This window comes from Aspergillus ambiguus (assembly GCF_047715705.1).
Source record: "Aspergillus ambiguus strain CBS 117.58 unplaced genomic scaffold BDV59scaffold_57, whole genome shotgun sequence".
In the NCBI taxonomy this organism is placed as follows: Eukaryota; Fungi; Ascomycota; class Eurotiomycetes; order Eurotiales; family Aspergillaceae; genus Aspergillus; species Aspergillus ambiguus.
This window is the reverse complement of record NW_027395570.1, coordinates 90,515-104,954: the sequence shown is the minus strand read 5'-3', so window position 1 is coordinate 104,954 and position 14,440 is coordinate 90,515. Positions and strand designations below refer to the sequence as shown.

The following is a 14,440-nucleotide window of genomic DNA, read 5'->3' as shown; positions in this document are numbered from 1 at the left end:
ATAATAACTTCCATGGAATAATGAAATAATTGACTTAATTACATTCTCTCAATTGCCTCTATCATCGGTAGAGATCCCCAGTATCGTATTGATCTACGACCGACGTACCTTGGATAGGTCCTCCACAAGTACCTTTGTACGCACCTATCCCTCAAGATACTGATAAATATGCATCAATAGCCACTTGACTGCATCCTGCCCGTTGAATGGAATGTACGACGGCCCGACTGCTATTCATAGTCCGCCACATCATCCAGCACCAACCGAGAAGTATATATTTCAGGGGATCGTCCCGGCTCAGGGGCACTCGACCATATATTAGCTGTACCGACAGATAAATAGAAACAGCAATCCTGCCGCGTACGCACTACTTCACCACTCTACCTTAGTCACCGACGATCCGCATCCATCGATACACGCCAATAGATATCTATCTCCAAGCATTCCGCTGCAATAGACCCGGGTGTCACCCGAAGAATGCACCTTATCCGATCTCCCCGTCTGGAATCTACTGGACCACGACAGAATGTCATCTCTCCGACATGAAACCGGTCATGTGTAACCGGATGCCTGCACCATGCATTCCCCCGATCGACACCACATACCGCCATTCACATAGTCGACAGATGAATGCCACTAACGACGCCCCCCTCCGCAGGTGCATCCAGGACCCGATAGTGCGGTTGACATCAAAGTTAATCCGCCGCACGCACGCATACATCTGATGCATCACGAATGCAGTGCCCTACGCCTCAAGGATACGACACACTGACGGATCTGACTGTCCGCTTCATTATGCAACCATGATCGTAATCGCAGAAATTAAACCCAGCCTAACCAACGCAATCCTCACTTACTTCCCAACCTTCGATTTCTTCTTCGGGCGTTCTTCCTCCGACATGTCAACATCCTCGTCCTCATCACCACCACCCTCAGAGGCATCATCCATTTCCGCGTCGCTTCCGCTGCCGCCGCTGCTCTCGTGCGCCGAGTCGTATTCTTCGGCAACATCCGAGTCCGATTCCGCGTGGAAGTCCTCGTCAACCGACTCCTCATCCTCATCGGCCGACCCGCGGTCAGGTCGTCCACCCTCGTCGTCACTAGAGCCCATGTCCTCATTCTCAAGGGCTGCAGCAATAAGCGCAGAGGTCTAGTCAAGTTAGCTTGCGTCAGGAAAAGCCTGCAGTCGGGAAAATCAACGTACATCGTCGGACATCTCGTTCTTGATCCGAATTCCTTTCGCCTTGAAGAAGTCCTCCAGGGGCTGCTGCTCCTCACTGATGGACGTTAGCATCGCATCAATCCTCCCACCCAATCGGTCACATACCGGTTGATGTTGCTGAACTGGTGTTCGCCCAATCCGCCCTTCAGGCTGACTGTGATATCAAAGGTGCGGCTCGCAGACACAGCACCACCAACCCGCGACATCGTGACAACCCCAACGTTCTCGAGCTGGATATATGTAGCGGGCTTCGGGACGAAAATCAAGCTCTTATCCAAGAAGTACAAAAGACCCTCGTTTGCCTTGATCGAGCATTTGACTCCGCTGTGACCGTGATGGCTACAGGCGCGCTCAGTATTTGCTTGTGTAACCGGGAGAACGCGGCACTAACCTGACGAAATCTTTGGAGGGCATGATGACTTTCTTGCCCGACAGACCGCGGAAGATCTTCGTGACAACCTGATGGATAGGTTCTTCGTAGCGAGATTCCAACTTATCCTTGTAGCGCGTCTCCAACAGCTCCCTGGACAACGGTTAACAACAACATAGTGTAGAGGACACCACACCACTCACTCGGTCATGTTTAGCTCCAGGCTAATTTCCTCATCCAGCTTCAGCTGCATCACCAAGAAGGGGTAGCGAGTTTGACCCTGGCGAAGAGGAGGCTCAAGACCCAAAACGATAAGGGTGTGCGTGTCGTCATTCTTCGGAAGAAGGAAGAATTTCTTGATAGACGCATATTGGATCTTGTAGTCGTATGTCTTACCGCGTAACCGGAAGGAGGATTCGTACATGTCGATGTCGAAACGACCTCTGCGAAATTTGTTAACGTGGGACAAGCGAAGCGATGGTTGCAGAAGACGAACCTGGGGGTGAGATGCAGCACATCCAGGAACGTGGCAAAGGTATCACCTGCGACGTCTCCAATCTCGGCCTTGTCCATAAGAGTTTCGTAGAACAGGTTGGCCGCGTTCTGTTCTTCGCCCTCTTCCTCTCCATTCTCCTGCTCCTGCTCCTCGCCGTCCTCTTCCTTCACGCCCTTCTCCGTCTTGACCGCCGTTCCAGGGATGTAAAAACGCATTTCGACCAGCTCATCGGGACCCGCAGCCGCCTTGCGACCACGGTTTTTCGTGCTTCCGGCGGGCTGGGCGTTCTCAGCGGTCAGGTTGAATTCAACAGCGACTTCGTTCTTTCCCGCCAGGTTCGTGTTCGAAATTTCGGAATATGGGATTTCGAAAGCCGGTCGGTTCTGGACGTTGAAGGATAATTCGGCTTTGGTGAACTCGGCCTTACCCCAGTTCCATCCTCTGAGCGCATGCTCCTTATTCTCCAAGTTGATGCCGTACCAAATCTTGAACGCCTTGCTCAATCGTTCAAAGTCCTAGGGATTAGCGCTGGTTAGCATCCTCTTCTCCATTGAAGGTGCATCCCGCGAGACCATCTAAATTCAGGCATACCTCTTGATCGAAGCCATCCAGCTGAATGACACCCGACGCGCGCGACAGGATCTTCAGTTCATATCCCTTCGCTGCGCGACTCCACTGGGCCGCGGCGAGATTGCTGCTGTCCAGGGTGAAGGTGTCCCCACCACCAGAGGGCTTCCATCCCAGACCGCTTTCAGCAAGCTTGCATCTTCCGGCCTGTTTTGAGAGGTCGAGGTAAATGTTATCGAAGCTCTCCCTGGAAGCGGTTGTTAGCTGGGGGCCACTTGGGGAGAGGCGACCGGAGACACTCACATGATGGAGGAGCTTTGAGAGATATGTCGGGGGCGGGTGGGATGAATGGATATAGAGAGGTTGCGTCAGTGTCGGTATGAAGGTGAAGGGTAGTGGATAAGGGGAGAGAGAGTCTGTCGGGGATGAAGTGAGCTCAGGACTATATCAGAGCGAGCAGCCAATTTTCGGGGTTTCGCGTTGCGCGTGGCTGTTCCGACGCGGTGCGCTAGGCCACATCGAGTAAGGCCGCCTGTGCCACATTTTCTCCCGATCGGGACTAGGCTAGTTTAGTGCCTGAGGCAACGTAGAGACACTGTTGGACTTCGTATACAGATTGGAAGGGATTTGCGGGCTTGAAACATCCATTATATGATGATTTGGATCCTTTTACTAAAATTAACGAAGAACTGTAGCACTGTTGGGGCCGGATCAGGATCAAGCCTAATGGCCCTGTATCGACTTGCGATCCAAGACATTAACAGAACCACGACATACTCGTAGTTATTAATAATGGTTGAGTACGACGTTTGGAACGAAAAATATATATAGTCTACATAGAACCAAAACGGTGTTTACTGCTGTATCGAGCAATATGTAGATAAAGAAGGCAGCCATAAGAGTAAGTGCTATAGAAATAGAATAGAATACCCCTTCGACGATCCTTCTATGTCAGTATACCCAACCATCCACCTGTCCACGCTCAGTCTAAGTGTGGATTGCAAATCCGCATCTGTAATAGTTAGAAATATTGGCCGTATGCCACCAGAAATGAAGGCAACCGGGTACTTACTGGTAGAGGTCGTAGTGATGGGGAGGAGAGGGGGGCACCTTGTAGTGCTCACAGTTTCCATCGAACTTCCACATTGGGTTGTTCTGCCCATTAAGCCTGTACATCCGCTGTCAGACTTCCTAGAAATGCACATGTTGCGCCGTATTGGGTAGATGATCGTACTGAAGGAGAGGGTGGCAGCTATCAGTGACAGAGTCACACGTCTCGTTGGTAGGCAAGAAACTGATGGAGAAACGACCCATGTCAGAGACTTCACCGGTCATATAGGAGCCGACGCTGCAAGGGCGGTCTCCATTTTCCCATCCCGAAATGTTCATCACAGGGTTAAGGAAGTTAGATGGGGTGGAGACAGAGATTGCGCAGTCACTCTCGTCGAAAAGCTGAGCTTGCAAAACAGGATCCACGCTTGCAATTGGGATTGCACCTTTGTTGTTGTTGCCGGTACGTATTTCGACAAGATATTTCCAATTGTTTGGGACGGTAGCGAGAGCCCCAGTCGCCAGAAGGGCCAAGAAAGAGACGGACTTGGTCGCTATCATTGTGGTAAATTGAGTGCTGATTTGTATGATAGATGGGAGCGGTACTATATATGAGACAATTCCAACAGTGTCCTTGTTGACGAAGTAATAGGAGATAACAGGAATGTGCCATCCTTTTATAGCCCCGGAGTCTCGTTGAATGCTATACAAACCCAACAGCATGTCTCAGTGGTTCCCCAATACCTCCAATAGCGTACAACGTGCAAGTATGCCGTGGCCGCGAGTGACCAATCATGTAGACTTTATCAGTTTCTGAAGGATCGATCAACAGGGGCACCGAACACCATATTTAGACCGTGCCTCGAACCATGTGGGTTTGGGGCCATTTCAGCCCCGTCAAATCAATCCTTCAGGATCTCTTTCTTAATACATGATCAGCATTCCCACCATATTCTGGAAGACTATAGGATAAGCCAGTCATGTCTAGTATTCCCCCAGGAAGGGGCTATGTAGGAAATACGAAACGCCTCCAGTAACGGTACCTATACCAGGATAAGTCCAACACACTCGTTGTCCTACAGCGCAAAACCTGGAACAATCTGACCAGGGGCCCTAGAACAGTGATTGAAGCTCATTTACACAATACTAATTAACCTTTCCACCCGATTCATATTCTTCGCCGCTTCTCCATCCATGATTCCATGAACATAGCACTCACCAACGACACGATAGACCCCGTCGTGAGAGGAAAAGCCTTCTTTGGATCCAATATTATCTTCACGCCGCAAAAGCAGAGGGATCTGAAGACCAGGGAGGACAAATACTTTGTCGCCCGTCATGGAATTTTCGTTTCCCAAGCCTATGTAACCCTTCCTTGTAATGAAAAGTTTCCGATTGTTATGAAAAATCGAGCAGGTTGTCAACATGTTTGCATCGTCCCTTGTAGGGTTAGAATCGGAGGGCCGTGGCCCCAAAATGCTATCATCAGAGGGTAGTGATCCCAAAACCTGGGTTGTAATGAGCCTGGCTAGACCATCAATGTTTTGGCTCGAGGCTCGCAGGGCTGAGTGATCAGTCCAGCAGCAATCTGTACACAGAGTTCTCCACCATGCGTCTTTCCAATGGCACCCGCTGGGATAAAGCTTGTATAGGCTTATCAGAGGAAGGACTAGATTGCGCCAATTCTGATAGGTTGCTTTCTTTACCAGCCCGGCGTCGTTCGTATGCCCGACGTCTGAAATGCAGTCTACTTCCACACCTAAGGTTGAAAGATGAGTGTGCTGCTGGACAGAAACCTTCCGGGGAAGACTGCCGCACGCATTGAACAAAGGCAGAATGTCATGCCATGCTGTACGAGTCGACGGACTCTGCGGTCCCGAGACAGTCCAATCAACGGCCCACGAGGGAAGGTCTGGATATTTTCCTCTAGAACTTGAAAATGCCAAAGGAAGGAGGGAATTTGTTGTTGCGATATACTGGCCAGAGACTTGGGAATACACTCGTTCTGCCGAATTGTTGTAATCTGGTGCCATCGGCTCGGCACCGTACCATTCGGACACCAAACCAAGGAGACCAAAAATCCTGTCTAGGTCCTCCGTAGCCCTTGCCTCATTGAAATCCAGGCACAACTTCAGAAGTGAAATCCTTTTTCCAGCCGACCTAGAGTCTCGCAGAGATTGTATCGGGGAGAAGAAGTTGAGGAACCAGGCTGGGTTTATTAAGTGAGATGCTGGAGATCCAACATCCGGTGCTGGTAAATGCTGCGTATTCAGAGCTTCTTTTGCTCTGGTTAAAAGGTCATGCGGCAAGGAGACAGAGTCGAATAAGACTGTAACGGATGGGGCAAGTGCTGCTTCTTGTATAATCCACAGCCTCCTGAACCATGGGTTTGAAGACAACCATTTCATACCTGAATTAAAAACGTTAGGATATGCAGATCTTTTGCCCTGGCGGAAACAAATTGGCGGGAGTTCGCTGAAGTATCTGCCTTCTGCTAGCAGTCGAAAGAACCAAGCACATTGTCGAGCAGTGTCAATGGTTGACTTATGACAAGAGCAATGCGAGACAGTCCCTAGGTTACGTTCCCCAGTACTGTCAAACTCAAAACATGCTAGGTAATCGTCCCATTTCTCGTCAAAATCTGAATCATCTCCGGAGAAAACACAGCATCTTTCGTCGAAGTTGGCCGATGGCATTTCGCCCAACCACACCAGTACTTCCTGGCAGTTCGAGTATATCTTTCCCATTAATCCAACTTGGTGGTTTCTCTCAACTGGTTGCGATTGATTGATACAAATAGCGTCGGCCCAGATGATAGTAGGAGTGTCTCTGCTACGTGCTCTGATTCGACGAAGCGCTTGATAGAGATTTGTGGTAACAGATATATTTCTACCATTGACCAGAATGCGTTCTTTCTTTGTCTGGGCCCCCCAAACGTATGATAGCGCCGAGTAAATAGGGTCAGCACCAAGACTGGCTTTTAATAGTTCACACTGGATGACCTCATTGCCAGCTCCGGGGTACACCTTTAGCAATCGGATTTCGTCTTTGGTCTTGTCGATTTCGCACTCGTTGTAGACTGGATGGATTAATTCGCAGGTGCCAGACATTTGTTTGGCAGTGGTTGACATTAGGCTTGGTGCGAAGATAGAGTGTGGTAGAATCGCTCTTGTTGATAAGATGGAAACTGGTTAATCTCTGAAAGAAAGCTAATGGAACCCAAGGACGAATTGCAGCGGGACGATGGATTTTCAGTCGACCGGGCGGAGGAGGAGAAGATACTAAAGTGGAACCTTTGCAAAATTTATGAAGCTGGTAAATGGTATGTTAAGGAGAGCGGTTCCGCTGGTTGTCCAAGATCGCGGCTCTTGGCTCTTGAAAATGGCTCGTAACTTGTCCCGCAAACCCCGCAACAACCTACCCGATCAAACTTCATGAGCATCCATCGACAACCTGCTGATGGACTCTGTTCATATTTTGTAAACAAAGACAGTGTTTCAAGGCATTATATACGTTGTCCATAAATAACAAAATATCATTTTCCCAGTTGTTGGTCATTCGCATTCGGCTTTCCTAGGGCTAGGATAGGAATTTACGGTACACAACACGACCATGCACAGAATGTAGTAAATTGGACATCGAATTAGTTGGACATTTCTTTTGAGCTATCCTGAACTCTCAAAAGCTCGATAATATGTTCTATAGGCCTTATACGAACCATTAGTTAGAGCTCAGTAGGACCTTGCTTGAACTGTAGCCTAGAGGCCACGACTTATTCTACTGCTATATACCACCTTTCGCTTATTTATTGATATTTAGCTGCTGCCTGACTTTCTGTTTTTCAGCTATTCCTTCTTGTTCAGACGGCATGCGTAGATAGGAACATCCATCTCTATCCGCCCCATAACAGTACCAACCCCGCACCAAGTGCATCTCTAACTATAAGCGTATCTTTTCTGGGCCGATACTATTAGAGTCGAAGTTTCGGCTGTCTCTTGATTGATAACAAGCTTCTCGCTTATAACCAGAGCTAGATATCTTTCTAGCCGACTTAGAAACGGCTATTGTACTCGACGACTCGCCTAAGAAAGTAAATAAAAGCGAATATAAGCTCTTTCTCCCTGTATATAGCACCACCGGGGGAAAGGACAAGATCCTCCTATATTTATGTACATCAAAGGCCGGTAGCAAGGCCACTGTTTTCTAGTGAGATGTATAATATTTTAAGTAATCTAGAAGAACATAGTCGTAAGATTTGAATATACTAGAACTAAACGATTTCTTCGCGTAAATGATATGTTAAAATATATCGTACATCTAAAGACCCTCGCGATTGTAAAGCGCTGGCTGGACTAGATACAGAATAAATTACTCCCTGAGCCATTTCAGGTCAGTCATGTGAAGCCATCTTAAAAGCGGCCGGGTGCGTAACAGGAAACCCGATCTATACACTACTATGCCCTAAACATTCTGGCGGGATTTTATACATCCCATTCATTACCTTCGTCCATTGAGTTAAGGTCCTGGAGGTGAACATAATTAAACATCTACTTACTACCCAGCCTATGTTATGATACTACAACGGATAGTCATATGTTCGCTTGGACTTTGTCCACATTCAAAGTCCACTGTGCGTCAAAGCTTGCCGTGAGTCAGAATTGCTGATAAGGCAGATTCAAGCGACAGATTGAAAACAAAATTGACGCAAAGTAAGAGTATCAAAGTAACCCGCTGCAAAAGTACTATACAAGACTTCCATCACTCAGACTTCAATAGGGCGAAGTCAGGATTTCTTAATGCCAGAAAAACCAGATTCCGTTCGACACTGCTGACAAGGTCTTCTCAGAAGTGGATTGTAACAGAGAATTATTGGTAATGTTAGTTGGGAGTGACTGCTATCTAGTCCCCGGTGAAATTCGTATCCAAATGTACATGGTTTCCAGTGTCGCAATTTGCAACCACCAGTGAAGACGCCATTCTAGCTCTGTTCTAAAGCTGCAAATCATAGCATGGTTTAATTTATCCAGAATAACCTCAGGGCTGAAGAAGAACACGTGATTATATACATTCACCGGAAATGGTAGTTCATGATGTCACCATGTCAGGGCAACCCGGTCCAGCATAGAGGCAATGAGAAATCATCCACCAGTAATTGGCCTTTTCATCCACCGCCCTGGATAATGAAAGTAACCCACGGATGACGAGTAGACTGGGGATCATGCTATAAGTACGTACGTTTGCCAAATAACACCCGAACATCTTACTTAATTGTCGGAAGCCATAAAAGTGTCATGAAGGCCAATAGAGCCAAATGTATTCTATACAGTCCCATTTTCAGTCGATCTATCTCAATCTCTAGGGAATTTGGAAGCGCGCGGAAAGCCGGACGACGCGTCGGAACTATTGCTTTACCACAGCCTACTTCACTGCAGCATACCCAGCCCCATCGTGCCCAACCCAGTCGACTGATTTTCTCTGGGAAGCAATTGCGAACCAATATGAGTGTCCGAGTTCCTATGAAACCCCAACCTATTGATGCACCCCTTACAGGGTCAGCAACATTTCTGGTTCTGTCAGTGAAGGATGACCCTGAAGCAATCAAAACGACTCGTTCGGCGCTCGCGAGCATCGACGATCTTACAAAAAATGTCTCATTTCGAGATCTTAAAGCTTCGTTCGCTTGCACCGTGGGCATCGGTAGCGATGTTTGGGATCGCTTGACGGGTCTGCCTCGCCCGGCAGAGCTGCACCCATTTCGTCAGGTGAAGGGCAAGGTCCATACTGCTATCTCAACCCCTGGTGATCTCCTTTTTCACATCCGTGCTGAGCGAAGAGACCTCTGTTTTGAGTTTGAAAAGCAACTGATGGATGTCTTGGGCGACGCGGTCACCGTCGTTGACGAAACTAACGGCTTTCGTTATTTCGATGTTCGTGACCTGTTAGGCTTCGTGGATGGCACGGCCAATCCGGTCGGTCAAGCTCTTCCTGTCTCTACCCTTATTGAGACTGAAGATGCCTCTGCTACGGGGGGCAGCTACATCGTGGTGCAGAAGTACTTGCACGATATGAAGGGATGGAGATCCCTTCCGGCCGAGCAACAGGAGGCTATTATCGGCCGCACAAAATTGGACAACGTCGAACTTGAAGACGCCGAATCTGGCCAACAGTCGCATAAATCCCTCAATACAATTGAGGATGATGATGGAAACGAGCTGAGTATCCTTCGGGACAATATGCCCTTCGGATCTCCCGGTTCGGGCGAATTTGGCACCTATTTCATTGGATATACGCGACGCTTATGGGTTATTGAGAAGATGCTGGAGCGAATGTTCGTAGGTGATCCCCCAGGATTGCATGATCGCCTTCTAGATTTCTCTATCCCCAAGACGGGGACCGTCTTCTTCGCGCCTTCTGCGAGCACACTCGCCAGTCTCGATCCCGATTGAAGCTGCTGTGGGCTAAGGTAACAGAAGCTTCGGTCGGGGAAAGACAATGAAATAGAAGAATTAGGTTTGGATAAGATGGGAAAATACCTGTATGGGACCATATTTAATAGACTACAACAGTACTAGTGATCAGTCTTTCGCCCCAATTTAGTAGATCATGGGCCCCGTCCCAGCTATATCACCTATCCGCTGGTATGCTAGAACGCTGATTCGAAGATTTCCAGCGATGGCATTCTCTATCAGCCATATATCAGGATTATTAAGTATATATATTAATAACCCTTCATAAAACTACTCTGAGTAGATCATCAGAGAGTATGTGTTATGGAGGCAATCTGTATACTAACTTGCTCAGATCCGGCGGGTGCTGCACCGACGTCACAGCACGGAAGCCTTTCTGTCAAGGAGACAATTTATTGCGAATGGCTGGAGATCCATCGGATCGTACACGAAGTCGTTGATCGAGGTTCTCAGGTAGTGTAAACACCACAACACATGCGGAACGAACGGTTCATCGACGGTTGGACGCCGATTGAGTGGCATCGTGACACTGGCGTAACGTGGAGGGATCGACGTGCCCAATTAGCGACGACCAGCGATGAACGCGCGGTATTCGGTTGCAGCCACCTAAGGAATCACCAGTGGAGGGATCACGTAACCAGTGTATCGAACATACAGCACGGTCCTTTTTGTTGGCAATTGACAAACGGAATTCGCGCCGGTGCGCTCCCTCGGCGGCGTCGAACGCCTGGGCAAGCTCGGTGGAAGCATAACGGGACGCACGCCATGCTCCTGGAAAAACTCGTCCTCCACATTGGGGTGCTCCATCAGGATGAACACGGTACTGATGGACATGAGGATCTCGGAGAGATTCCTGGCGTCTCCGAGCATTTCAGTCGCGGTCTAAACTCCCACATAAGTATAATCCAAAGTATCTTCGAGATACCATACGACTTTGTATCCATCAACTCTGCTATATGCGTGTCAGAGCTGTCACTGGCAGAGAGTTTGATAGAAGGAGTTACGAGGAGGGAATGAAGATGGATTATAAGTGAGAAGCTGGGAAGCAAGGTCAGGTGAAATATACCGGTATAGATGAGAATAGTGAAACTCAAGACGTAGTCATTTGCTTATTCAATTCATATCTACCAACCGGACAAGCAGGACCCACGACGACAATTGTTTTTTCTGTTGTAGAATATGAGCAGTTGTATCATAGCCCCGAAAGGTACTGACAATAATGACTGGAGATCGATAACCTGGGTGTTTGCCAGAGGGTAACCGGGTCCGGCATTTGGCTTATATGGTGCTCCTGATATCTAAGCTCGCTTTTGTGCAGGCTGATCAATTTTTAGGTTATAAGTGTCCTAAGAATATTATATTTAATTGACATGCCTTAACGTGATGGTCAGTTACGTGAGAAGCCCCCATATATTGACAGTGCGTGAGTGTTTGTCGAATGGTACATCATATACCTCCATCATTCCCATCGCTGACCTAACCCAGCCAGATACAGGACAAAGACCAAAAATTAATGGTCCCGGGTAGCGCGCTTGATATGAAACGTCCCGGCTTCCGGCTCCTCATCAAACACCGTGTAATGGAGGGAAGATGGACTTGTCGGGGAGCTTTGATCTAAACTGGCACTGAATCCCCTGCTCGGCCGCCGCCGCCTCCACCTGACGCTCTCATCTTCAGTAATCACAAAGCTCCTTCTCTCGCGGCTTCGACTGTGACTGCGACTGCGGCTGCGACTATGACTATGACTGCCGCTAAATCTGGGACTCGGGGCAGGGTCAGGACTAGAGATTCTGAATTCGTCTGTAAAGGTCCGTCTGGGTCGGGATGGAGGTGGCATCAGACTGGCATCTGAGATTGAAACGGAAGGGTTATTTGTTGGAGCAGGAACAGGAGTAGGAACGAGATCCTTTGCCCCTTTCCAGAGAAATTCGGCTGCGCCGAAGTTGACTTTGAGCCTGACGGATGCTGCCTGGTGGCCGATACACGGGTATAGCTTGCGAAAGATCATCTTCGAAGGTCTTTTGACTATATGAACAACATAAGTAATTGCTTGTTAAACGAAAATATCAGCCCATAAAAACCTACCGACTACTTCCCCATCTAGAGTAAAGAAGTATTCTTCGCGGTTATAATCAATCCCGCAGCCAACCGTCTGTTCATAACCATAGGTCTTTGCCTTTGCCAAAACGAGCTCTGCGCTCGCGTTCTCCTCGAATATACCGGCATCATCTCCGTGATAGCCCACCGACCACGCATTCCATCCTGGGAGAGCATACTGTAAGCTGGTAAATTCGCCGGCGAAGCCAATGGCAACAATTGGCAGCTTGGACTCCGACGGATCCGACTTTTCCATCTTGATCTCAAAATAAGGAGCCACAGTTCCCTTGAGTCTCGGTGGAAAAGGGTGGTCAGCTCTAAGGGATAGGCAGATGCGGTCCTCATCATTGAAGTTGCCTATAAATGAGAAGAAAAAGTTATCGCGGGGGACGATTAATATGAAAAACACGATGCAGAGGGAGGATTTGACTCACTTTCGAACGTGGCCTCTAAACCGCCTTCTAAAATCTGATAACGGGCCTCTAGGTCCTGGTTACTAGATCGCCACAGGGCAGGACGAACCAGAGAGGTTGGCGTTCTAGTCGGTCTGTCCACTCCAGACCGTCTACACTTCGCAAATGCCACTCTAGGCTCTGATTGGTACAAGAAGTGATTCATGTTCCAACCATCGTCATCGGTCTCATCTTCAATGTCATCTCGATGGTCCTGCAAGGCCGACCAGTGTTCCTTTTCGTCAAACTCGGTGACAATCCGCAACTCCTTGAACCCGAGACTCATATATCGAGGTTCATTGAATTCCTTAAAGCACCGTAACAGGAACTCCGCATTTACTTTGCGTTTTGAGATAACAGCAAGCTCAAATGTAGACTGAGTAAATCCAGGTTGAGGGCGGAAGGGGTTTATTCCAATATCGATGAATGTCGAGAGCGCAAACTCGTTTTCGTATGCTGGTCTCTCGCTTCGCACGTATACTTCTAGGGCATTTAAACCCTCTGATGACTCCTGACCTACCAGGAGAGGGTTCTTGTCGGTAATAATTTGAAGGCACTCGGGGCAGATACCCGCCTGTTCAACTGCTGTCCAGTATATTGGTACCAGCTCCTCAATGTGCCACTCCACTACGGTGAGAATGGCCTCCAGGGACATGTGGGCATGGGCGGCAATAGACACGTCTAGACAAGATTGACCGTCGTCAGTTTTTGCTTTGATATTGAGGCCACATTCGAGGAGCAAGCGGAACATTTCTTCGCCTGTGTCGTGCTGTGCCGCCAGATGGATGGGCTCTAGTCCCCCCGGCACACGCTTTGTGAAATCAACTGTATTGTTGCCTGTATGCTTCAACAGCACTTTAACAACGTTCACATGACCCCTTCCAACGGCAAGATGGAGCGGGGTATACCCCGTGTCTGTCTCACTATTTGGATCTGCTCCTTTTTCAAGCAGAAGCTTGACTATGTCCTCATATCCCCAACTGGCTGACATGTGTATTGGAGCCCACAAGTCTTCTTTCTGGTAATCCAGGATGGCCCCTTTGTCTATCAGCATTTCGGTGATGGAAAAATGGTCAGATGCGGCGTGAAGAGGAGACCAGTCGCCTTCCCGTTGCATATTGGGGTCTGCACCATGGTCGAGGAGCATCTTAACAATTGCACTATGTCCCGAATAAGCCGCAGTGTATAGAGCTGTCGACCCCAGACGCCCACGTGCATCCACTGCCGCACCAGCCTTCAGTAGGACCTCGCATGTCTTTACATCACCTCTGTGAGAGGCAGTATATAATGGCGCGTCACCGGACTTTCCTGGTAAATCTGTAGCACCATGCAAGCGTGCCAAACTGTGTACGACGTCCGATCTCCCGTGATAAACAGCAACGAATAAGGGGGTTCGGAGCTTGTCGTCTAGTGCGTTGACATCTAGGTCAAGGTCACGCAGTGGTTCTATGAGTTCAGGGGGCCCGTGTCGTGCAGCGACATGAAGAAAGGTTCGTTCACGCGAATCGCGTTCCATTCCCCCGTCGAGCGCCATCTTGACGAGGAAGATGGCTACGTCTATGGCCACACTATCGTTTGTGCAAGCCTGAATGGCCGTTCTTGCCCCCTCCCACGCGTCATCTCTGGAAATGGGCTTTCTAAAAATCTCCTGTAGTAAGGGAATGTTTTTCCGAGTTACGGCCTCGTATACTGGGCTATTTCCCTCAGCATCGGTCACAA

The 14,440-nt window shown here is 48.7% G+C and overlaps 3 protein-coding genes across 3 annotated transcripts; 1 reads left to right on the top strand and 2 right to left on the bottom strand.

The window, feature by feature from the left end:
• Positions 1 to 242: 242 nt before the first annotated feature.
• BDV59DRAFT_188729 (FACT complex subunit POB3) lies at positions 243 to 3,091 on the bottom strand. Its single transcript, XM_073691486.1, has 8 exons — positions 2,959 to 3,091; positions 2,680 to 2,902; positions 2,089 to 2,603; positions 1,796 to 2,035; positions 1,614 to 1,745; positions 1,328 to 1,561; positions 1,205 to 1,277; positions 243 to 1,150 (listed from the first exon to the last, which is right to left on the bottom strand). Coding segments are annotated over exons 1-8 (1,716 nt in total). The 5' UTR covers positions 2,961 to 3,091; the 3' UTR covers positions 243 to 853.
• A 1,587-nt stretch (positions 3,092 to 4,678) lies between these two features.
• BDV59DRAFT_188728 (HET domain-containing protein) lies at positions 4,679 to 7,043 on the bottom strand. The gene has a single exon (XM_073691485.1). The coding sequence runs from the start codon at positions 6,834 to 6,836 to the stop codon at positions 4,842 to 4,844; it is 1,995 nt and encodes a 664-aa protein (XP_073543138.1). The 5' UTR covers positions 6,837 to 7,043; the 3' UTR covers positions 4,679 to 4,841.
• Positions 7,044 to 9,203: 2,160 nt separating this feature from the next.
• Positions 9,204 to 10,151, top strand: BDV59DRAFT_211175 (Dyp-type peroxidase; the record flags this gene model as incomplete). Its single annotated transcript, XM_073695748.1, has 1 exon — positions 9,204 to 10,151. One exon carries the CDS (start codon positions 9,204 to 9,206, stop codon positions 10,149 to 10,151), a length of 948 nt encoding a protein of 315 aa, XP_073543137.1.
• Between the last annotated feature and the right edge of the window lie 4,289 nt (positions 10,152 to 14,440).